General features: G+C 40.9%; 1 protein-coding gene across 1 annotated transcript in view; it reads right to left on the bottom strand.

The window, feature by feature from the left end:
* Nucleotides 1–9,081: 9,081 nt before the first annotated feature.
* Nucleotides 9,082–25,941, bottom strand: part of KCNMB4 (potassium calcium-activated channel subfamily M regulatory beta subunit 4) — a 65,442-nt gene continuing 48,582 nt past the window's right edge. The window contains exon 3 of the mRNA XM_008684388.2: nucleotides 9,082–12,611. Within this exon, the coding sequence (XP_008682610.2) occupies nucleotides 12,443–12,611 (169 nt within the window). The 3' untranslated portion in view covers nucleotides 9,082–12,442. The remainder of the gene's footprint in view (nucleotides 12,612–25,941) is intronic.

The following is a 25,941-nucleotide window of genomic DNA, read 5'->3' as shown; positions in this document are numbered from 1 at the left end:
GAACACAGCGCTAGTAATGCTCCAACACCACCTTTGTGCACTTCAATCCACTTTGCCAAAATGGGATTTATAACGCATAAAATTTCAGCAATATTTTTTGAGTTTTTCAAAAAATGAAGTGATGGTTTTCTTATATTGACAAATTGGCTGTGAACTTAATGTTCCTACAAAATGAGTCATTTGAATTGGAACATTAATTTCTTTGAGCAGCCGGGTCCACATTAGTCTGAGAAAAGTGCCATTGCTCTGTCCCCACACAGATCATCGCTATGAAGTCCCTAACTTGGCCGTAGTCGTAATAGTTCAGGCGTCCTTCTTGACTTCCCACCCCAGTTCTCAGATCCTGGAGGGGATCAGCCCCCTCTGGAAGAGCGTGTGGTGTGAGAGGTACCCGGCCAGCCTTGCTCCACCTGGAGAGATCAGCTGTGGCCTGAAACAGATTGAATGAGACCACGTGCTTTGTATTGGAGACAAGGTCTTCCTAAGAAAGAGTGGCTGGGAGAGTGTATCTTCAGGTGTGAAATAACCACACGACCTGTAAGAACTGCAAATGCATCATAATTAGGGAAACAGAGAGAAGAATACACCCAGCTCTCACAGTGTTTTGGTATTGGCCCATGAAAGCCAAAAGTTAACTTTTCGCAACCAGTTGTTAAAACACAGCCATTATTATAAAGTAAATTATATAAACTTACAACTTCACTGTTTATATTTTTAAAAAGGTATTAAATCCTCAAAACTCATCACTTCCTAATTATTTCACCACACTGGACTATCATCTCGGCTCTCGAGGTTGTCTTTGCTCTATCTCTATGACTGGAATACCGTACAACGGCGCACTGCGGCGCATTATCTTCCCAACACCGAGTTCAGCGATGTCACACTGATAGCCCGCCCTGAGCCAAGTGGGTAGACTTACACCAAAGAAATCGGCAAACGCTATAAATGAGAGCATCCCTCTCACCCCTGGTTGGGTGTCATTTAACAGCGCACCACTTCCCATCAGGAAACCTTCCCACCTCGCATCCCCCAAACACACACAAACACTCCACCCTGCTCCCCGCGTCCAGGATTGAAGTCATCGGCCTCATCATTTCATCCAATAATTATAAAGGGCAAAGTAAACATCTCTGTAGGTTTTTTTCTTTCCTTTTAAACATTTTTTTTTCTAGCTTGGAAGATTTTATTCACACATTTATACTTCATCTGTTTCCTCTTTAAATTTCAGAGTAGATTTGAATTTTATAATAACACAGAGTTGGCATTTAGGATATGCTGTCTCAGAAAGGAGAATTTTAAGAACTAACGCAGATACCGCAGTGTTTTGGGTGTCTTTTGGTCTCATGTATGGGATATTATGGAAAACCTTCCCGGGCACCCCTCTTCCTAAGTGACCTTTTATGTCCATTGTCCTGAAGCTCTGTCATTGAAGATATTCCAAGGTTTGCTCTAGAGTCCTAATTTCATTAACCTTACAACTTAATCAAGATTCCCCTCTTTAGCCACAAACATGCTTTTGAAAAGTTGTTGGGTTTGGCCATTTATTTGGGGTGAGTGGCAGAGAAGGAAATGGGCTCAATTATCAGGGACAAGGTATTTTTTCACTTTTCATTATTAAAATCAAATGTCACTCCACTCAGTCCCCTTCAAGAAAGAGTCACCTTACAGGGTACGGAAGGCAAACGTAACCAATTGAACCCCTCCCCCACCTTACTGCCGGCACATAAGTGGGACGGAGTCAAACGACGGAAGGACGGAGGGGGAGTACGAGGCCCCTGCCAATCACGCTAGATGAGAAACCTGTGAGGACCCGTGGAGCCGAACCCTGAGTTCAGAGACAATTAACCTGGAGTTTACAGTCTGCTCGGAGGTCTAAGTAAGGAAGGACTAGGTAATTAGGGGATTATAACGTAGCTAACGTTCATTGAACACCCATTTTGTGCCAGACACTCTATTAGGCATTATGCATTTTGCATGTATTATCTGTCCATACATTATCTTACCAATTACCTTAACTAAATGGCCCAGAAGAGTCAATACTCTGACTCAGAGTGTCTTTACACACTTCCAGGAAAGAGATTTAAACAATCTGGCTAATAATGGCAAATAAACCTTAAAGAAACCAAAAACTGCTTCATGGCTCCAATAAGATGAATTTTGTGGAGATCCCAGAAAAAAAGCTGTTGAGCAAACAAAGCTGAGTTTATTAAATTTACACCAGCAGGGGAGATGACCTTGACAAAGCCTTGGGAGTTACTCCAAAAAAGAAAGTAAGGATTTTTGGATTTTAAGTCTGAACCCAAGTGGTTTAAGGCACTCTTTGAAGGCACAGAACTTACTGGGACTGAGGCAAGTCCACAGGATAATAGTTGAGGATTGGTGAGGCAACGAGGTGAGCATCATGGGACAAGTCTTGATTATTGTCCTTAATAAGTGAGCTTCTTTCTGATTTTGGAGGGAATCCCTTGTATTTTGTGATAGATTCTTGGAACTTCTCCAAAGATTTGGCCCTCTAGGGCATTGTGGAAACAAGATTCTTGGAAGGTGTTGTCTCTCTGTCCTAAAGACCAGGTAGGGCATTTCCTTTAACCTTCATGTAATCCTCTTTTTTCTTATGGCATTCCACCTCCTTAAGAAACATTAGAACACTTAAGAGTTTCTTAATCATTAGACCATTTTCCTTTGCTTTTTTTCATACAGAGATCTAGATCTTCAGTTCCTTCCAAAACAGTCCCCACGTCGTGCGGTTGGTATTAGCTCCCCTGTATCTAGACAGCTGACAAGTCCTGGTGAATAGAGTGCACACTGCCTTCTGGCTCACTTTGGCTCCAGTAAAGAGTTATTATTCCAGGAGTGAGTTTGTAACCAAAGTATCGTGAGTTCGCTCCTTGGTGAGTCACAGATACAAACAACATCAGGGAGTTGTCACACAATAAAGTCTATTTGTAGCAAATTAGGAGATCACCGGGAATAACTTCCCAAGCCGTGACTCCCCGAGCGAGGGTGAATGGGTTCCTTTTGTGTGGAGTTAGAAGGAGTATTTAGGTGGAGAGGCAGCAGAAGGTTGCGCAGGCACCTTGAGGAAGCATGTCTGTACCGACATTGTATGTTATGTAAATGAGGTTGGTGCTCCTTCTGGGCAGAGATTTTGGTATTCAAATGAGGTAAAGCTAACTTGGTCACTCCACGGTCCATCTGTGCAGGGGTGAGTCAGGTGTTGAGTTCGAATGAGTCTGGGTGGTCTGGGCCCCTGGAGTTCTTGCTTCAGGGGTAGTTCATGTTTCCATCGCAGAACATTATGCCCATTGGGTCTTTTGTCAGAGTTAAGAGATAAACTAGAAAGAAGAGCTCAAGGAAAAATGTGGGACAAATGTCGGTGAGTACAAGCAGGTAGGCAGTAAAGGTTAGGTCTTGGGGTCGAGATGGTGACAAGTTGAGATCTTTTTTTTGACATATCAAGCCTGTTAATTCCTTGTTTTTGTCTTATGGTCTGACATGTTAACAAACAAGGTTAACTCTGGATTTTCTAGAGGTGTTCCTAATATATTTGTTCAGGGTATGGACTGTTCCTGGTCAGAGGTTAGGCAGTCATGGGTTACCCCTTTGGAAAAAAAAAGAAAAAAGAAAAGAAAAGAAAAGAAAACAAAGAGAAAGAAAGAGAGAGAAAGAAAGAGAAAGAAAGAAAGGAGAGAAAAGAAAAGAAAAGAGAATAAAAGGAAAGTAGCAGGACTTAAAGTATTATTACCCGGGAAGGAAATGTGTGAAGGACTAAGTACGAGAATTTCATGAGGTAAGGCTACCTGCTAAGAAATACAGTGTCTTTTTAGTAAGCAACGAAGATTGTGTGGTGTCTCTCCCAATCCTATGAGGCCTCCAAATGTGGGGCAATGATGGCTGGAAGCCGGTGGCGTGGGCGGTGAAAGGATTCACGGGAGGCGGAACAGACGAGATAGAAGTGTATGGAATACACCGCAAGGGAGCTGCGGGCAGGGCAGCAGAGGAGAGGCTCTCTGCCCCCAAGGAAGTGAGTGGGGGCCATATTTAAAGGGGAAAGGTAAGGAGGTATGGCGACATATGGAATTCTCCCTTTTTTTGATAACTGTGCCTGGTTGTAAGTAGCCAGTTAGGGCCTCTGGATATTTTGAGGTGGGTCACCCAAGGGGCCTGTCTATATTCATTCGGGGGGCACTGTGGCCCTTTCTACGTTCCATCACTCAAGCCTCTGTGCCTAGAAGTGGCCTCTACAGATTGCACATCATGAGACCCCACGAGTCTGAGGAAGACCCTCAACAGCAGTAGTCTTCACTACTTTAGCGGCCGGTACTGTGACTCTGGGACTAGGAAGGTGGGCTTTTGCCACTGGGTGAAAAGAAAAGCTGTAGTGAGCTTTTCTCTGATAAATACTGAAAAAGGATTTCAACTCCCTCCATTTTTACCTCAGTCTGTACTTTCTAATTGACTAAGTGCCTTCCAGCTTATCTCTTAACTCAGGCAAAAGACAGGGCGGGCAAGACATCCCGTGATGGGAACGGAAACTACCCCTTCAGGCAATAGGGACTGCCCTGACACCAGCAAGACCCTGCATGATTGGCCCCAAGACGGTGATTGACCTGACCTTTACTGCTGACCTGCATGTACCCACCGACCTCTGTCCCACATTTTCCGTACATAACCTGGAAGTATTTTCAGTGCTCTGGAGACAGTCTTTGAGACGCTAGTCCACTGTCTTCCTGGTACTGGTCTCACTGAAATAAATCCCCTTCTTGTTTCACCCCCGCTTGTCTCTCTGCCTCTGGATTTTGTAAGTGGCAAGTGGCAGAAGCTGGTCTGTTTGGGACTCCCAGGGCTAGGTGTTCTTGAACCCTTAGGCCCCAGTTACAATACCATGAAATTGAGTCAAAACGACAAAGGCTTGTCCGGATTGTTTATTTATGAATATGTAGAAAGGTTTAAGATACTTAAGTTGACCCAGGGTAAGAAGATGTTAAAAAGCTAACTTTAAATTACAAAATGTCAGCTCAAGTTTGAGTTCCCAAGGAAGAATTTTGATTACTGATAACGGTAAAATCACAAAGAGGCATGGTCATTTTAAAACAGTTGGAAACTAACCGCCTGCAGTAGTTATAAGATCCAAGCAGCCTCTCAACTGACTATGAATGAAGTCTGAACGGCCTGGGAAAGTTTGGAACGACTTTCACCTGTACAAAGTGAGAGATTTGCCCCCTTGGGATTAGTCTTGTCCTAGGTGATAAAATTTGATTTGACAAAATTATAACATTCCTTCTAACATAAAGTCTTTACTGAGTTAAAACTGTTAAGAAGGTAAGACAAGAATTGCAGGGAAACTTAAGGCCCATAATGTCCTAAGAGGGGGGGCCTGGATGGCTCAGTTGGTAGAGCATGTGACTCTTGATCTCAGGGGTGTAAGTTCGAGCCCCACGTTGGGTGTAGAGTACTTAAAAACAAAATCTTAAAAAGAAAGAAAGAAAGAGTGAGTAGAAGTAGGAGGGCACCTCATTGAAGCGTAACTGGTAAGGCATATTGTTGACTCCCAGGAAAGCTCAAGCAGGTTTAACTACCTCAATCTAACATAAGGAACTACTACGGAAAGCATAGCACAGATATAGAAGTCTAGAATATGTAACCCCACAATGAAATAGTTTTTGGGTTTAGTGTCACAGGAAAGTAAAGAACGGCTACTTTATTTATGAGTCTGATGTCCTGAGCAAATCTAACCTTCGCGCGTTGAGTTTCTTGACAGGACAGGACAGATACAAGTTGTACAAGGACCAGTATAAGTTATGATGATCTTTTTAGTAGGTTTCAACTCTTTTGCTTACTGTTTTTAGACGTTTTTATGCAAGCTTGGATAGGTGTGAATGCATCGACATGAACCTTGATGGAGTCAGCCCTCAAAATTCTTTTGGTTTAGAAATAATTTTTAGTTCATAGGAGTGCGGAACTTCATGAAGACCTTCAATCTGGTTTTGATTTAGACACAGGGATACCAATAAGTGAGTTTCCAAATTAGCTTTGGCGTGAGTCTGAGTAGGGGAATGCTTGGGACTCTCAAGAAAGATCTTCACAGGACACTTAATCCGGCAGACCCTTCTGCATAATAGATTCTTCCAATGACATCAGCAGGTTAGTGTTACAAAGGATAAAGGAATGTTCCTTGGTTAAAGTCCAAAGGTAAAAGTTATGGGCTGGGACAGAGAGAGTGCTCAGGATTATTCGAGCTCCCACCTCTGGAGAAGTTTGTTGACCCTGAGGGAGAGGCGATATAATAACGCCAGGGCTTACGGTTGGTATTAAAGCTATCCACTACCAAAAACATTTGCAAAGCTGTCATTTAACATTTAAAGAAATTTCAACTTGTGAATTCAAGAGTAAAGAGCTCACTACATGGCTCGCCTTCCGAGCACCTTTATTGTTCACTCACTGTAATTTTTTCCTTCCTTTTTTTCACTAGAACAATTGTTTTCCAACACCTTTCCTGCTAACAACATCTACAGGCATCTTTCTCGGGAGTTTCTCTCCCATGATGCTTTTAGTAGTTTTATCTACTAAGGACATTAGTTTATTCCCATTCTTGGGTCTCTGGGGCTTTATCAAAAATTTCCCTGATGTATTAAAGATCTGGCAATGGGACTATTCCCAATTTTGGTCTTTGCTTGCGTGTTAACACCCCTATTTCTAACTTAAGGTTATTCATAAAAAGTGAGGAAAGAGCAAGGATCACATATGCTTCACCGTCTACTCTTGAAATCTATCTGCTGTTACTGGCAAGTCCATTCCCGAAGTCTCCAATGACTTCTTTTGGAAGCCTCTTCATGTCAGCCAAAAAATGCAGACAATTGGGCTTTGCTTGCTTTTAGTGCCTGTCAAATGAATAATTGTGTTCTTATCAAAAGTTCCCTACTGTAATTCTGCTGGGCTCCTCCTTCTTATGTTTAGTCCATGTAACGCCTCTAACCCATGCACTTTCTAATTGGTGGTATTTCACCAAGAATATTTCAAAATTATAGCAAAGCCACTTCCTGATTCCTGACTCTTGGAAACAGTATGAGAGAATAAATGTCTGCAGTTAATAAGTATTAGTTGGAGGTTATTATTATTATTGTCATTATGGACCAAAAAAATCAATAAGCTATGTTTCTCGTCTCAAAAGGTGGGGAGGTAAGGAAGAAGTAGCGATTAATAGACATATAATACATGATAAAATCTTGCAATACATGCTGAATTCCGAGAAGAATAGAGTTATGTACAAACTGCCATGGGATCACAGAGGGGGAAGAGATTAATTTTGCAGGTAGGATGCAGGGAGGAGGTTGGGCCTGGAAGGTAAGGTAGAATTTCCCCAGACAGGAAAGGATATAAGAAACAATGTGTACAAAGAACATAATGGATCCTGGGAGCATTCATTCATTCATTCATTCATCCACCCAATAAATATTTATTTAGCACCTTATTGTGTTGGGCACTGTGCCAGTAATGGAAAAAAAATCCCACCATCATTCTACCTTCACGGAGCTTATCATCTAATGGAAAAGATAATAGGCAAGAAACAAATAAATATATAAGCATAAGCAGCAATAAGTACTACAAAGGAAGAAAGCAGGATAAAGAGGAAGAGGATGACAAGAGAAACCTACTTACATAGGATGGTTAGGGAAGGCTTCTAGGAAGAGTCAATATTTAAGCTCACCCCTAATGGATAAGAAGAAACACATATGCAAATACGGTGAGAAGAGAGGTCCAAGTCACAGCACAGGACGGCATACATACAGACCCTGAGGGGAGTACAGTGCATCTGGACTGTAGGGCATGGGATGTGAATGTTGAGCTATTAGGAAAAGGGTTCTAGGGGTGCCTGGGTGGCTCAGTCAGTTAAACATCTGCCTTCAGCTCAGGTCATGATCCCAGGGTCCTGGGATCGAGTCCCACATCAGGCTCCTTGCTCTGCAGGGAGCCTGCTTCTCCCTCTGCCTGCCACTTCCCCTGCTTGTGCTCTCTAACAAATAAATAAATAAAATCCTTTAAAAAAAAAAAAAAGGAAAAGGGTTTATATGCTTTGATATATTTCAGTTAATTTTTCATAAGGATGAATTATCTGAGCCACGTAAATGATTCCCTATCCACGTTGTCTGATAATATTTTGTCCCATTACTAATTCTGCCATTGCATTGTCTGCCCATCACTGAGCTTCAGACAAAGACCTACGAAGGCATCAGAGCTCTTGCAATGTGTGTTCGGGGCACGGAACAGGTAAGGACAGGAGGTAATAGATGTGGGAATCACCAGGTAAGACCATTTAGAGAAAAGCAATGTAAATTATCTCTCCATCATAACAAAAGTCGAAAATATGTGGCTTTGGCATTGTTGCTAGGCAGCTGGTAGCAAGAAAACAGAGACTGCAGGATGGAAAACTAGAGACCCTTGTTATGCTCTGATCAAACATTAGGCAAAACGGTCACTGGCAACAACTCAGAAGGCAGACCCATAGCGGTGGGGAGAGTGATTAGGAAAAAGCAGGGATGAGGTGCACTGGCAGCTTCTCGCTGTTTCTTCAGTAAGGTACCATGGAAAATGGTTGAGTGAGACAAGAAGAACTCGTTTATGAGGAGGGTAGCACAGCTTTGTTAGAGGAGTTGTATCTACGTCCTGCAGCCCACTGCTTCTGTACCCCAAACAGCAGGAAGTTGGCATGTAGAACCTTTCTTAGGAGTCTCCATTGACTAATATTGGCCAGGCAATGGGAGTAGCTCCGCAGAAAAGATCAGATAAAGGGCATTGTATTCCCACTTAAACTTGTTCCAGAAAGCTTCGAGGTGCCTGCCATTGAATTGAGGATTGGAGATACAACCAGAAACTAAGTAAGATGCTGTTGGCTTCAGAACTATAACAAGGGTAGGCTTCGGGCGTGGTTACTCTCATGTGAACAAACTGGAAGCAAACAGAACAGAAACCTACCGTAGTTCTGATGAAATTTTATCACTTATGTTGTGGGCACCCCTCCAATGGACGGCCTAACCCCAAATTTGGTTTGGATGTCAAGACTAATAACCACACACACATCAAGAGGGTATGAAAAGGTTTATTATTCACATCTTTCTGGGGAGGGCAGGGCAGTCCCCACGCAGGTCCAAAAATGAATTGACTGGTTTGGCTTTTATTGTTCTTAGGGTGTGAGGCTGGAGAAAGGGTTCCTGCTTTCGGGCCAGGCTTCTGTGGTTTGAACTTCCCACTGGGCCAAAGAAGGAGGCCCCCCACCTTTCTAATCAGCTTGCCCAGATGTGGGACACAGCGGGGAGGGGGAGTAGGGGGGCATGAAAGCTGTCAGCCGTCAAACATAAAAAATGGACTCAATCTCTTTATCACAGACAAATGAACAATAATCCTGGTTTATAAGAGCCTCTGACTGCTCAATGCCTAAGGAAATCTAGGTCTACAAGGGCGGCCCAGCAGGCAGGAGCCTGAAAAGGCTGTGATGAACCCCCGAAGTTTCAGGTGTGGTTATGAGTTTGAGGAGCAACAATTTCCTAGAGGTCGAACCGGGGACCACAGATGACAACGGACAAGTTTCTCCAAGAGAGCAGATTCAAGGTTTAACCAAGGACCTTATTTCCCGCTGGGGCAAAGGATCTTTGTAAGCCCTGCTCAGATTTTCATCATGGCATGGGGCACTGACAGCTAACCATCATTCCTATCCTTGACTTTAGTGGCCTTTGGCACCTGAGTGGCTCAGTTGGTTAAGCATCTGCCTTCAGCTCAGGTTATGATCTCAGGGTCCTGGGATCGAGTCCTGCATTGGGCTCCCGGCTCAGCGGGGAGTCTGCTTCTCCCTCTGCCCCTCCCCTCGGTTGTGGGTACTCTCTTTCTCAGATAAATAAATAAATAAAATCCTTAGTACTCTTTCTGCCCCTTCCTTTTAGAAATAGAATCCTTCCCCTGGAGATTTAGGGGAACGTATGTCCATCTAGCTCAAGAGAACGTGTCCCTGCCTTCCTTGAGGCTACGTATAGTTATGTAGTAAGTACTCAAGAATAACTGTGAGCAAAAGGATGGGTGAAATTTCCTTAAAAAGAAATAGCTTGCTCCCAACTTCCTCTCTTTCCCAGGCTGCAAAGTGGGTGTGTTTCTTTGAGCCAATTTTGACCACGGAATGAACACCACCCTTGGTAATAAAAGAAGAGCGAGATAGATGAATCCTGGGGCCCTCCATTACTGTCTGAAACAGAGCTGCCCACCGGGCCCCGGACTTCTCTGCTGCCTCTGGACTGCTGTGCGAGGAAGAAAGAACTTCTACGAGCTGTCATATTTCGGGGTCTCTGTGACAGCAGCTTTGACCATTTCCTCACATGTACAAAAAAGTGAATTAAAGTGTTAAGAAGTTAAGCTTCTTTACCTTTTTGTGATCTTAAAAATGGCCTTTCCTTGTTCCTCTGGATTTTAGCTTTAAGGACAAGTATAAGGGGCCTCAAATTTAACTAGCTATAAGCAAGTAAGACCTTAAAGGTACACGTGACCTCATGAATTCAGCGTTTCGCCTCTTTTCCAAAAATCAACCTACAGAATATAGTCATGTCTATTCTTTGAGTCTAATTAGAGGTCTTAATTAACATAAACCTATGAGTGTCAAACTGATGCATGAAAACTCAGATCACTATATATTCAATTTCCCTTTTTTCCAACACATCACACATATCCCTGCACTATTTTTATCTAGTCTCTGTAATTAATTAATCAGAGGTTATTGGATTAAGCTATAATGGCGAGTGTAGACTTCCTCTCCCACTATGTGGTGCAAAGATGATGGTAGTCTCAGGTTCCCATTCTCGAGTAACCGTGCTTCCCAACGGCTCACAGTGTTGCTAAGACAACAGGGACGCCGCAGCACAAAGCCGGCACTGAGGTCAAGGCCCCGGAGCTGCCCGAAAGGATGTCATCAACAGCGTGCTCAAGGCCGTTTTCACAGTGAAACTTGTAACACTGAATTAGGAAAAAAGGATCATATTCATTCGACACCCTCCCGTAGGAGACTGTGGCGCTCTCAGTGACTTGCATTCTAAAATTAAGAAAACAGCAGGATGTGAACGAAAAGTCAGGAGATTACCATCCCACTAATATGTCTCTTTCTTAGAACCCTGAGCAAGTACTGTCCTTAAGTGGCCTTCATTCTAAGAGAAGCATATTTGAAGACTAAGAGAAGAAAGCAAAAAGGAATCAGATTGTCAGCTGTTCCTTCACTAAAAATGTACCTCTCATCTAAACAGAGGTTTGATTCCACCTGGTAAATACCTGGGTAGGCGTGATAGCCACGGAGACCTGTGACTGATATTTGGAATCTGACTTTATGGACAGATGCCAGGAAGCATGGTCTCCTCCGTGAACTTCTGAGAAGGCACAGAACAGGAAGCTTGGCGGCGGCAGGGACGGGCGCGGGGCTGTCTCTCCAGGTTTGTCCGAGCAAACGGACCTTCTGCGGCAATGTTCTGGTTTTAATACTGACAACGTCGAGGCAAGAACAAAGAAAATAAAAACAAAATACTTGAACTGATTTTGAATATTTTTTTCTGGCCTAAAAGAAGAAAGGAACAAAAACAGCAGCTGAACAGTGTCCCTCACGACAGGTGCATTCTGCTGTGCCGAGATACAATCCATCAAACCCAACACGGACGCGGGAATGAAGGAGCTCGAGGCTCTCAGAGCCAGGACAGACCTTGTTCAGAATCACCTCCCCTCTCTCAAGAAATAATCTGGTGACAAATAACGGAGAGGCGAAGGCAAGTGTTGGAGGATATGCTTTTCCGATCTTTGAGGATCCCTTGATGAAGAGTCACAGAAATGGCTGAAGACGGAATTAACAGGGCACTTTTCATTTTTCAAGCAGGAGTCAAAAGGTAGTCCTTAGCAATGGGAGGTGGGGATCATATTGTGAGGTCAAGACGTGGGCAGGGGTCCTTAGCTCTAAGTACAACTTTAATCTAGCAGAATCGAATGAATCGGATGAAACCCTTGAGACCCTTTTTTAAAACCCTGGTGTTCTAAGCATAAAAAAGGAAATAGAAAAAAAAAAAAACCACGGACCACTCTATTTTAATATTTTTAAGTAGCATAAATCATAATGGTTTGTATACTACACTGTACAATTATATACGGTTACTTTCCTAAGAAAATGAACTTCGTATGGGGTTTTCTGAAACGGTTACTCCATTAGGTTAAGAGCTTGCCCCCTTGGCCATCGCTACGACACATGGCATACAATCTATGAGGTTCCGAGTCTTCCAGTTGTGCCGGTTTCTGCTGCCATCGAGGCAGGAGCCTCTCGGAGACCTCCCATAGCCCCTTCCATCTCCTGCGCCAGGAAACGGGCTCTGCGGGGACATGTGTGCCGATGGGCGCAGCTTCTGTGCTTTGCTTTCCACAAGCCTTCTCCCCTTTAAGAGAACTTGCGCTTCTTCATGGCTTCTGCTTTGACTGCCAGGCTCTTGGCGCAGATGGTCAGGATCACAATGAGAACGCCCACCACAAATGTCACCAGGGGCCAGAGGAAGCAATGTAGGAGGACAATCTCATCATGCCTGCGATGCAGGAGCACATCATCTGGTCTGCAAGACAGTGGAGAACAGGAAAGCAAGAAAGAAGCGTCAATTGCCTTGGCACGGCACAACTCTGCAACCTGGAGCCCAGCTTCCTTTCTAGCCCAAAGGAAATAATCGTCACTGAAAGTGAAGACCTCGCTCTGGCTATAAATACTGTATTTTGAGGTTCAAATCCGTGACAGAAAGATCTGAGGTCTTGAATCAAGCAATGGGTGCAAATTCGTATATTATTTATAATATAATTTACACGTTGCAAAATGTCAAAAGTGTAGCAATCTTTTACATTATTATTGTCCTCCATTCTAAGTTGTTTAACATATTCCATTTTCTCACTCACCTTTTAATGTCTGCTGGTCAAAGTGGCACGAATCAGTTACTTGTGGTTTGACATTCTCAAACCCAAACTAGACCTCGGCACTTAGACAGGACCCAAATGATCTTAATTCATGAAAACAGTCAGTTAAAGTCACTGTTTGAGTTTACTCAGAAAGACCTATAGTGTAGCCTGCAGGTCAACTCAGCTCCATTATGTGAAGGTTTTTATTGATGAACAGAGAAGTGAATGGTTAGATTTAATGCATTTTTCCATGCTTCGGGGTGGGGGGAGGATTAGCCCTCATTTTAAACCACTGACCACTTTCTTGATAAATTTTGCAAAGTCTTAGCAATATATTTCTATCTTCTCAATGCAGGGCTCTATTTTCAATTCCAGCACTGGTCTCATTGTCAGGAAGTAAAGATGAGATGCGTTCCGCAAGCCATGATCTCTCATCTTGGGCCATTAGAGAGACAGCCTGGGAATTCAGCCTTCTACAAGAGGTTTACATTTTGCAAGATATTTCCATTTCATCTCCAGGGAGGTTTGTTCTATTACACTAGAGTAGCGGTGCTTCCTCCAGGCAAGGAAGAAGACGATGTAGAGTAAGTAGCCCAACTGCCCTCGAGAACTTCAGAAGCTTTAGAGTACAGGAGCAGTGCATTTAACAGAGTGCATTAGCGAGAGTGCCGTCTAGAGGAGCTCTCGCTAATCATCACTGTCATAACGCAAGACCTGTTCTTCCAGAACACTGACAACGAATGTTGGGTATTTCTCTTCTACCTATAATGCAGCCATCATGTGGCACTAACAAAAACAGTTTTGCAGATTAGCTTGGAAATTACAAAATCCTTGCCTTTTTTTGTGCATCATTTCAGATTTTGCACATATTTTTGTTGATATTTTATTTCGTATTATTTCAACTAAACTTTGGGCTAAATGAATGCAGAGCCATCGTAACAATTAAGCAAAAAGCATTCCAGCTTACAGAAGTTACTCTTTTTTCCGAATTCCTGGAGCAACAGACTGTCTTCAAGACTTGCGCTATCATTCATTTGTGATGGATATTAATGCAATACCGTTTTCTCCTATAAGGCCCTTGACTTTGTCATTGCCTGTTATTCTATACATAGATGCTATTAAATAACACTTGCTCTTGATGGTGGGAAACTGTGTCTATGGCAGCATGTTATCCATGCAAAATTTCAAGAAACTTCAAGTCTTGAGTGTAAGAAAGTAGAGGCCTAGGTCCAAATATAGTCAGGGCACAATATAGCTGAAGTCATATTTTACAGTCTTTGAGACCCCAACCTCCGGCACTGCCACAACTCTTTTCCCAGCTAAGAGAACTCACAGCTGTCAGCTGCCTCTACACAAGTGTGCAAAGGAAAGTAAAAGCTGTCTTGTTTTCAGATCTCACATTTAGGTCTTTAATCCATTTTGAGTTTATTTTTGTGTATGGTGTAAGAAACTGGTCCGGTTTCATTCTCTTGCATGTAGCTGTGCAGGTTTCCCAATACCATTTAGAGAAGAGACTGTCTTTTTTCATTGTATATTCTTGCCTCCTTTGTCATAGACTAATTGACCATATAATCATGGGTTTAATTCTGGGCTCTCTATTCTCTTCCATTGACCTATGTGCCATTGACCTCTTCCACTGACATTTTTTTGTGCTGGTACCATATTGTTTTGATTGGTATAGCTTTGTAATATAGTACATCTTGAAATCTGGAATTTTGATACTTTCAGCTTTGTTCTGGATTTCTCAAGATTGCTTTGACCACATCAAAATAAAAAGGTTTTGAAAAGTGAAGGAAGCCATCAACAAAACCAAAAAGCAAAATACTGAAAGGGAGAAGATATTTTCAAATGACACATTCAATAGGGGATTAATATCCAAAATACATAAAGAACTTATACAACTCAACACCAAAATAAATAAATAAACAAAATAACCTGATTATAAATGGGCAGAAGACCCAAAGTGACATTTTTCCAAAAAAGAAATATACATGGCCAACAGACACATGAAAAGATGCTCAATGTCACTAATCAACAGGGAAACGCAAATCAAAACCACTGAGATATCGCCTTACACCCATCAGAATGGCTAAAATCAAAAAGACAAGGAATAACAAGTGTTGGCAAGGATGGGAGAAAAAAGAACCCTACCGCACCGTTGGTAGGAATGTAAATTGGTGCAGCCATTGTGGAAAATAGTATGGAGGTTACTAAAAAAATTAAAAATAGAAATAGCATATTTTTACACAATATCATATTGTGTATTTACCTAGTGAAAAAGAAAACACTAATTCAAAAAGACATATATACCTCTATGTTTATTGCAGTGTTATTTATAATAGCCAAGATATGGAAACAACCTAAGTGTCCATCAGTAGGTGAACGGATAAGGAAGATGTGGAATATATATATATATATACACACACACACACAATATTATACAGCCATAAAAAATATGAGATCTTACCACTTGCGACAACATGGATGGTTTTTATGCTAAGCAAAATAAGTGAGACAAAGACAAATACTATACGATTTCACTGATATGTGGAACCTAGAAGACAAAACAAAAGCATAAACAAAAAAGCTAAATCAGGCCTATGAACACAGAAAACAAACCGATGCTTGCCAGAGGGGGGGGTGGGGGGGATGAGGAGAATGAGTGCAGGGGAGCAGGAGACACAGGCTTCTAGTGAGGGAATGAATAAGGCCCGGAATGAAAGGCACAGCATAGGGAATATAGTCAGTGGTATCGTAATAGTGTCATGTGGGGACAGACGGGAGCTGCACTTGGGGTGAGCACAGCATAACGTAGAGAGTGTTGAATCACTACGCTATCCATCTGAAACTAACGTAACAGCGTGTGTCAGCTACACTCAAATAAAAAAGAAAATAAACTGTAGCATTAGCGATTTTTTTTTAGAAAGGTGTTTGGGATGGCCCTTCTTTCCTAACCTCCCTTCTTCTCCCCCCCTTTCTTAAGGGTGAGGGTACACAATGATGTGAATGTCCTTAATACCACAGAACTGGACGCTTACAAATGGTTAAAACGGGGGAAAAAAAGGGGAAAAAAAAGGGCAGGGGGAGTGACTTGTATTTTTAACACTATTTTAATTATTTTGCACGTAATTTCCATAAGTGCTTTGCAGTTAATTTTCTAGTAAAACGCTTCAGTGAGTATCCTCTTTTGTGTTCCTTCTCTGGTGTTGATATTGAATCCTTTACCACAATACCATACAATGGAGTCAGGAAAATAGCCATGCGTGAGGTGGTGGGAACCACTATACATATTCTCTGAAACATCTAATTAAAAAAGGAAAAGAGGAGTGAAAATAACTGAAAATGCTGGGCCCAGATATTTGTTTTATTTAGAAACTTCTTGGCATTCCACCTGCTTTAAGAGCCCTTGAGGCAAAATTTTATTTTACTATTTCAGACAACAAAACATGATTCACTTGAGATAGCTATGTTGAATTTGCAAGAGCTTCAAAAGCATTCTTTGAGGCAGAAATAGTATATAAAAATGTTCACATTTCTTTCAAAATAATTAATGTCTGTTTCCAGTTCATCCACTTCTAAGATGCCCCATTGAATCCTTCAATGGAAGGAAGGGAAGCAGAATATGCCCCTTTGGCATAAGGATTACTTTGAGCTGAAGGCAACTGAGAAGAAGCAGATATTAGAAAGCTCTTTGGGGCGTCTGGGCGGCTTAGTCAGTTAAGCGGCTGACTCTTGAGAACTTCCACACGGTCCCAAGATGCACTTGTCAATAAACGTCTCTGTTTTTCTCTTGTTAATCTGTCTTTTGTCAGTCTAATTTACAGAGCCCCAGCCTATGAATCTGAGAGGGGTAGAGGGAAAAGTTTTTCCTCCCCTATAGGAAAAACGGATTTCTCCGCACAGGAATGCTTCGCTTCATTATTCAGTTAATAGGATTTGCTGAGATTATCTCTAAATTGATCCTTGTGACACAATTAAAGTCTGGTTCATTCAAACTGGGACTTGAGCGTCTTGATTTAAAGCACTACCCTACCTCAGTTTCCTCCAATTTGATCAGGCAGCCCTGCATTTAGAATTCAGTTTTCCATAATTCTATAATGGTAGGACTAAAAGGGAACTTTTAAAAAAAAAATTACTATTTTCAGGGCGCCTGGATGGCTCAGTTGGTTAAGCGTCTGACTCTTGGTTTCAGCTCAGGTCTTGATCTCAGGGTCATGAGATCGAGTCCTGTGTTGGGCTCCACGGCGGAGCCTGCTTAAGATTCTCTCTCCCTCTCCCTTTGCCCCTCCCCTACTATTTAAAAAAAATACTATCTGCAGTATTTGGCAAACTGGATAAATGACCTGATGAGATCTGAATATGATGTAGTATAATCAGGATGGTGAGGAGGATGTAGGCAATATACAAAAAAGAGGCTGATTACTCTTATCTGAGGACTTCCAAAAAGTAACCAAGGGATTTATTTTGGGATATGTAGAAACACTAATGGAAAGCGCTCGTAAATCCTGAGAAAGGGTGGGTACAAGTATCACAAAACAAGAGAAAGTGCTGTGAGTACCCTTAGAAATACTTTCTTAAGGCTTGGCCCTACCCTGAGTCAAGCTCTGAAAGTATATTGTAGGTATATTATAAAAGAGTTAGCATTCATTAGGTGCTCTGGTAGGGCATTTAATCCCACTCGATCCTTAAAATAACCCTGTGATGGAAAAATTTTTAATTGTCATTTTACAACCAAAGAAACTGAGGTAAAGAAAGATGAGTTTACTCAAGATTACCCGACAGAAAATAATAACGCAGTGTTTCAAAACCCTATCTGTATGACTTTTAAACCTGTACTCTTTACCCCTCAGCTGGCTTTTCTCAAATTTGAACCACCTCTGGTGTTTGTTGAAATGCAACTTCCTGAATTTCAAGTCCTGGTTGCCTGCATCAGAATATGAGGCTGTGGGATCCAGACATCTGCATTTGTGAGAGGCTCCAAAGCTCTAATAGTTAAAAAAAAAAATTGGAGTGAAACAAAAAAGCTACTCAGCTGGCTATTTCTGAAACTGTCTAATTAAATCTTATGTCCAGGTTATTTTCTTGGCCTCCACATACTTTTGGGCAGAAGGGGCAGTGTATGAAGGTGTCCTGGGACAAGACAGGAGGAGAGAAGGGGTGGGGGTGGGGAGTCATGGGGGTAGGGTAGGGAGTAGAAATCCAGCCCTGATGTTAGATTTGCTCAGAGGGCGTTTTTGTCCTAATTAGCAAACAGCACCCCGTAGATTAGCAGCAATGTACCACATAAAAAAGATAAAGATTTGGTGTGTATCATCTTAAATATTAAAAATACATTCCCTTTGACTTTGTCTCGCCAAATGAGATTTCTTCCATCTCTCAAAACCTGTTCTGTTGGCTAACAAGAACAGAAAATGATGACCTCTTTTTTTAATGGGCTGGAAAATTTCTTAAACTTAACTCAAAGTTCATATAAAAATCTGAACTGTATAAGTTACTGGTATCCCATGATGGTAACTGCACCGATGAAGAGAAAAAATGATCTACTTCCAAGTACTTTCTCCATGAGAGCCTATAGAAAGCAGCAATCTTTTTTTTTTATGATTTATTTATTTATTTTAGAGCGAGAGACCATGCGCATGAGCGAGAGAGCACGTGTGCACGAGTTGGGGGGAGGGGCAGAGGGAGAGGGAGAGAAGCAGAGTCCTGCTGAGCGTGGAGCCCCATGCAGGGCTGGATCTCACAACCCTGAGACCATGACCTGAGCCAAAATCAAGAGTCAGCCACTTAACCAACTGAGCCACCCATGCGCCCCAAAAGTAGAAATCTTTTTAGATTTATTATCACAAGAACTTTTTGCTTATTTGAGCAGAGAATTTTCCTTTTCATATAGGCTGCTAGAAAGCTCAAATTTTGGCTTGCCTTAGCAAGATCATACAATTTTTTTCTGCCAGCCAGACCCTTCTTATTTTCTGCACATGTTTCTAATTTATTTTATCTTGCTAAATTCTATCAGGCTTAGGGCACTTCTTAAACCCTTCTTAGAGTAGGTACAGATCAATTCTCTACATTTACATATCATATTCAATAAACCTTGGAAACTTTTTTAGTTGTCAGCTTTATCCATATTCGGCAAACTGGATAAATGACCTGAGAAATACTATCCTACATCATTACAGGACTTTGCACTTGTGTATTTTGTGGAAATCTTAAAGTCTACAAATGCTTCATCATATCACAATCATAACACAATTGTGCAGGCATAATGGCAGTCCAACATGCCAGGCCTCTGGTAGAGCAGCAAAATCCAATGACAAAAAAAATGTGATGATCTCATACTCCAAACATTTTGAACAGGTCCTCTCTATTCCTGCTGTAAACCTTGCTTATCACTTATAACATGACCTACTTTTAAAAAGAATCTTAAATAGATAACAATAAAAACAAAAGACTTAAGATAAAACTCTTAAACTGACAGTAAAGAGCAAATACAGTGTAATTAGGATAAGAAAAAAATTGAAAAATAGAAAAATAGAAGTCCAAGGTTAAGAAGAGCTCCTGCCTTAAGCATTAAGTGGAATTTACCTCTGAGCTTCCCAGTACCCAAGGGAAAAAGGACAGAGATGAATTACACAGCTGCCGCTATATAAAAAAAGGGAAGCATGCCAATTCATCAGAACAAACTTTTTGCTAGGGCTATACTTAATACATGAGATGGTGTGTATTTTTACATAAAGTAATTTGTGTAACACATTTGAAAGGCTAAGAGCAGCTTTACAAAGCTGGCTAATGAAATCACGTGAGGAGTTTTTATAATTCCAATTCCAAGGTCTCGGATCTACTGAGTCAGACTGAAGTGGTTGTTTTTGTTTTTGTTTTTTTAAGATTTTATTTATTGGGGCGCCTGGGTGGCACAGCAGTTAAGCGTCTGCCTTTGGCTCAGGGCGTGATCCCGGCGTTATGGGATCGAGCCCCACATCAGGCTCCTCCGCTATGAGCCTGCTTCTTCCTCTCCCACTCCCCCTGCTTGTGTTCCCTCTCTCGCTGGCTGTCTCTATCTCCGTCAAATAAATGAATAAAATCTTTAAAAAAAAAGATTTTATTTATTTATTTATTTATTTGAGAGAGAGAGAAAAAAAACACAAATGGGGGTGGGAGGTGGGCAAGGGGAAGCAGATGGAAAGGGACAAGCAGACTCCCCACTGAGCGTGAAGCCTGACCTGGGGCTTGATCCCAGGACCCTGAGATCATGACCTGAGCCAAAATCAAGAGTCGGCTGCTTAACCAAATGAGCCACCCATGTGCCCCAGACTGAGGTTTTAAACAGCTTTCCAGGCGATGCCAATAATTACTCAAATCTGGGAATTACTGACCTTAATGCTTCTTAAATATCAAATGTATCAGCTTGGTTTTTGACAATAACTGAAGAGCCAATCGTTCAAGACTGAAATCACTGACAAGCATCCTATGTTATTGGCTGAAAGGAGAGTCTATTGTCAGGTTAGATTCCTGACACAGAAGTGACAAAATATAATATTTTATAACGAAAACCAAAAATCTGACATGTATTCATTCTCAGATAATTTTCTCTACTTGGAGCTAGGTTTCAGACACCCTTTGAAGGTTTACTCTGAAGCCTCAAATGTATCAACAGGTATTTAATTGAAATGCCACACGTAAGAGGAGACTGTGTATAGAAAGTTTTCAGGCAGAAATTGCTGACCACTGACTTCTAAACTAGAAAAACCTTGATGTGGGTATCATTAAATGTTTTAATTTTTAGCAAGACTCTGTGCTATGGGCTTTCTAGAAGGGGACTGAATTATGACTCGATCTATTGATTGATGATTTTTAAAAGATTTCAGAAGATTTTTTTTTTCTACCAAAAGACATTGAAGATTGGCTGGTAAAAATACTGAATTTGGTTTTGGCATAAAACCGTCCTTATTGAGGGTAATTAGCCAATGTGTTTAGCTGCTATTTGAAGCAATTTTAAAACCTTGGCAAGAGAAAAGTATGCTTCTCTTATATGACCACTGGAAGGCACTTGAATAGCTAATCTGAAAGCTGTATCAAGTTACACTATAAATTACAGTGCGAATACAGAGACCAGAACATAGAGATCCTCTGCAGTACTCTTCGTGAGTGTGCGTTCTATCAGGAGCCCATCTTTGCCCACTCGAGTTCAGCAATGATATTGTGATAAGGGCTTTGAAAAGCTTGTGACGTACATCAACACCGTAGCTTTGCCCCACAGACGGTTCCTATCTACGGATGAAAGGCTGCTTATAGATCTATAAGTGTTATAAATACCCTTACATCTTCCCCACTATTTTCTCCAGTTAGGTAAACTTAGAGTCGTAATATTTAATTGTATAGGAGCTGGTCCTCAAGCTTGCCTATTCTTCTTGGGGGAAATTAAATCAAGCCTCAGACCTGTGGTTTCTAGAGAGAAAAATTTGCATTTGGCTTTGGCAGGAAACACAGTAAACTAGCAGGTGTGTTATTTTGGAGCAATAAAGGGTTGAATTAATTAGAAACAGCAAGTCCACCCTGATGGGAAGTCCTAAGTAGCCTTGCAAGTGTAGGGCAGTGTTTCAGAACATGAACTTGAGTTAGACAAACCTGGGTTTAAATATGGGATTTACAACTTGCTAACTGCATGATTTTAGGAAAAATACTTAATCCAAAAAGAAATAAGAAAAAGAAGAATACTTAACCCCTCAATGTCTTAATTTTTTCAACTGTAAAGTGGCAATAATAATATCTACCTTACAAGGTGGCCCTGAGGAATCAATGAGATAATGTGAGGGGTTTAGGCAGATGATTGCTTAATAGCAAGTCTTTAATAATTCAGTAAGGGTGGTAATAATGATTATCATTACAGATTGGGGGCTCACAACTCAGAAGGTGATTTTTAAATGTTGGCAGCAATGTATTATTTGCAAATATCTTCTACCATCTAGGACTATCTGGCTGAAGTCACAGGAAATTCCTTTGATCAAATTATAATTTCTTTTGGTAGAGACGTCTTCGTCCCCCCTCCGCTGCCTGTCCCCTCTCTAGTCAGCCTTCCAGTCCTATAATGGTAGGCTTAAAGGTGGCAATGTTAAGAAACAGATTTAATAAGCAAATGATTCCTTTCAATTTTAATACGTGCATCAAGAAACAAAAAATTCAATAATATCAATCTCTTGATTAAGAACACAAATAGAAGTTACCCCCTAAATCTATCCCCCAAGCCATCATTTAACATTAAGTTACTGTGATGGTTGGGCTTAGAAAATGTTTTCTGACTGGTTAAGATGGTTGTCCTTACAGGTGCAGCCCAGACAAGGAATTGTCTCAATCCAGGTGTTGTAAAGCAGAGGCCCCGGGAAACCTCTGTGGCCCTGAACTCCCAGAGAAACAACTTCTTTAAGGCTTTAGTCTCACTGTGTGGTAATTATTTTTTATATGTGTCTTTTTCCCAACCTGACCCTAAGAGCCCTGAGGTCAGGAACGAATGAGGGATAATCCCTGCCTGAGAGGATATCTCCTGAGTTCTCAGAAAGAAAGAGGTGTTATTGTCAAACCAAGAAAATGCTTATGACGTTTTGTCTTAAAAAAAAAAAAAAAAAGCAAACCAATGAATCTATCTTATTCTGAGGCTGCAAAAAGCAGAAAAAGGTTTTATTAATTATAAATCATCTGTTGTTCTCCCATTGGAAAAAAAATAGGAAGAGAATTTTTAAGCTATCTATATATTCTTTGAGATTAGACCTAAGAAACAGCATTAAATTTATATCAAATCCCCTTCCTTTTCTACCAGCTGCTCAGGAAGTCACCTGTGTCAGTGACCGAGAATGCTGGAGAGCATGACTTCCGGTTGGCTGATTTCACCAGAGAAGTGAAGAATTTTGTAAACCAGATGACAGTTTTGGTCCAGCAATTCCTGTGAGCTTTTCTTAAGAAAAGTACACTGTTCTTCAGTGTGGTCTTGTCTGTGGTGTCTCTGAGTTACCAGGTGAGTTATTCATTTCACATAGGGCTAAAGTGTTTTCTGGACAAACTGCTGAAATTTGGGCTGTAAGGAAAAATATACCGGAGAAAAGAAGAAAATCTATATTCTTCTATTTGAGACAAAGACAATTTTCATCATAGTTCTCACCTTGTGTACCTATTTTGTAGTTTCAATTTTAAAGTGCTAATACAATACCATTTTATTTATTTATTTATTTATTTATTTATTTATTTATTTATTTATTTATTTTACCAATACCATTTTAAATCAGTGAAAGAAAAACGGATTATTCAATAAATTGCGTTGGGACAATATTGGTCATTTGGAGGAAAAAAAAATTTGCTCCCCATCTTATTCGGCTCATCAAAAAAAGAAAAAAGAAAGAAGTTTTAAAAAGAAAAGAAACAGAAAACAGAAAATCCAGACACAACAAAAACTTAGTTGTAAAAAACAAACCATGAATGTTCTAGAACACCTGAATTTTGAAAAATAACTTTGGAATGAGAAAAAAAAAAAGGTCTTTCTAATGGTTTTGGATTTTTTGTTTTTTGCTTTTTGGGGTTTTTTTTTTTTGGCATAAGTATGTCCCAAGTATTCTATTTGACTTCTTTATACTAAGAAATTATTCACTGTTTATCAGAAATTAAAATTTAACTGGTGTCTTATATTTTAATTTGCTAAATCTGGCAAATTTCTGATTACCCTAATTCCTTTTTTTTTTTTAAAGATTTATTTATTTATTTTAAAGAGACGGAGAGCATGTGTACTGGAGTCTGGGGAGGGGCAGAGAGAGGAGAGAGAATCCCAAGCAGACTCCCCACTGGGCGGGAAGCCTGATGTGGGGCTCGATCCTATGACCCTGAGACCATGACCTGAGCCAAAATCAGGGTTTGAACACTTAACCAACTGAGCCGTCCAGGCACCCCTGATTACCATAATTTTTAAGTAAGACAAAAAATCAGAAATTGCTAAGAAAAAATGGATGATCCAACTAGAGAAATGGAAGCATTTCTGTAAGCCAGTAAAACGCCACAAAGACCCATGGGGAAAAATAAAAACAAATAGCTAATATTTATATGAAAAGATGCTTAATTCCATTTAGTAATGAAAGCAAATAAAAAACAAGATACCATGTTTTACCTATCAAACTGGTGAAAAATAAAAGCCAATAATATTCAGTTCTGGAGTGTGTGTGTGTGTGGAAACAAGAACTCTTATGTAAGCTGGTACAACTTCTTTTTGAATGGTTATTTATTAGTATCTATTAAAATTTTAGATGTGTATGACTTTTGACTCAGCAATTATACATCAGTGAATGTATTCCTCAGATATATTCCCATTTAAAAAAAAAACAAAGGCAATAGGCAATTCTTTTCTCTGCGAGATTAAAAAAAATTAAAATAGGAGCATAATTTAGGATATTTTCTTTCAGAATCTAAAATTTTCCATTCACTAGAGCAGTCATTGGTTCTACTTGAAAATTTCCCCTCTACATCTTGTTTTCATTTTTCAGTTATCCTGCCAATGTATGTGGACGGATTGCTATGAGAGCTGCTGTGAATACGTTTACTTGAACACATTCTTCATATGATAAATAACAGAAATCTGTTATTTCTGAAGTCTTTCAGTATAAGCCCATACTGTGGTCCGACATTTTACACGAAGCTTCTCTTTATAATAGGACTTTTCCAAGAAACCTTCACCAGCTAAACAACTGCAACTCGAGGAGAGGGGGAAGAGCCCCTAAAGAACAGAGCGAGGTTGGACTGGGAGTTAGTTCTTCAAGGAGATGAGGTTTGCAAGGGCATATAAAAGAGATGGAAGGGAGGGTGCAGAACCAAGGATGAAAAAACAATAGTGACATGAACCTACAAGCACACAGCCAGGAAGGCAAACTCGGAACAAGAGGAGGCTGGGGAGAAATGCTGCAGACGGTGGAAAGGGTGATGAAATCTGTGTTTAAAGGAAGAATCAGAACAAAAACACAGGCTCCATCCTAAGGACAGATGACACAGGTGTTAACAGAGAGAACCTAGAACTAATCAAATCTCATTTTTCTCCTCTCCTCCATGGAGCAAAAATACTATTATATATGATTACATATTTAAAATATTATTAAAATAAATTATTTTATTTTAATCATAAATTTAATATTTAATCATTAAATTTAGTATTATTAAAATAAATTCTGACCAAAACCAGCACAGCTGAAAGCCAGGACAGCAAGGAGATGGTAAGAGATGACACTTCCGGGGCGCCTGGGTGGCTCAATCGCTTAAGCACCAGACTCTTGGTTTCAGACCCAGATCATGATCTCCGGGTCCTGGGGTCGAGCCCCACATTGGGCTCTGCGCTCAGCGGGGAGTCTGCTTGAGATTCTCTCCCTCTGCCCTTCCGCCCACTCATTCATGTGTGCTCTTTTTCTCTAAAAATGAATAAGTGAATCTTTAAAAAAAGAGAGAGAGATGACACTTCTAAGGAACTTCCTCTGCGGGCCACAGGGAAGCCCCAGGCAAGAGTGTTCCTACTTCCAAAACAGGAATGATTTTCCACCTTTCCTTTTCTCAGGAAAGAATATAGCTCTATGAAATTTTCATCATATCATCATTGCTTTCTCAATACAATGAGGCCCCCAGACAGAGACTTGCAGGTCCAACAGGGATCTGTGGGTCCCCAGAGAGAACACTGGCTTTGGATTTTCGTTAAGTGCTGACTCTCCACTGACTTTGGCCAGTGACTTGTCTCACCAAGCCTCAGCTCCCTCATGTGTAAAATGTGAAATAAACTCTCATTAGAAAGATCAAATGAGGGTATTTATGTGAAAAGCATTTTTCTGTAAAACCATACACAACATAGATGGCCTCTGTGAAATAAGACACACCTATGATTGGTCCTGGTTCCTGACACAGGGGCTCCTAAAGCCCTTGAAAATTCCTAAGTGATAAGAGAACTAAGAGCATCTTTTGTTCTCATGAGGAAACTCTAGGAAGGCAACTGGA

Source organism: Ursus maritimus, unplaced genomic scaffold, assembly GCF_017311325.1.
Source record: "Ursus maritimus isolate PB19 unplaced genomic scaffold, ASM1731132v1 scaffold_21, whole genome shotgun sequence".
Taxonomy (NCBI): domain Eukaryota; kingdom Metazoa; phylum Chordata; class Mammalia; order Carnivora; family Ursidae; genus Ursus; species Ursus maritimus.
Note: the sequence above shows the minus strand (reverse complement) of the source record. Positions and strands in the feature narration are given on the sequence as shown.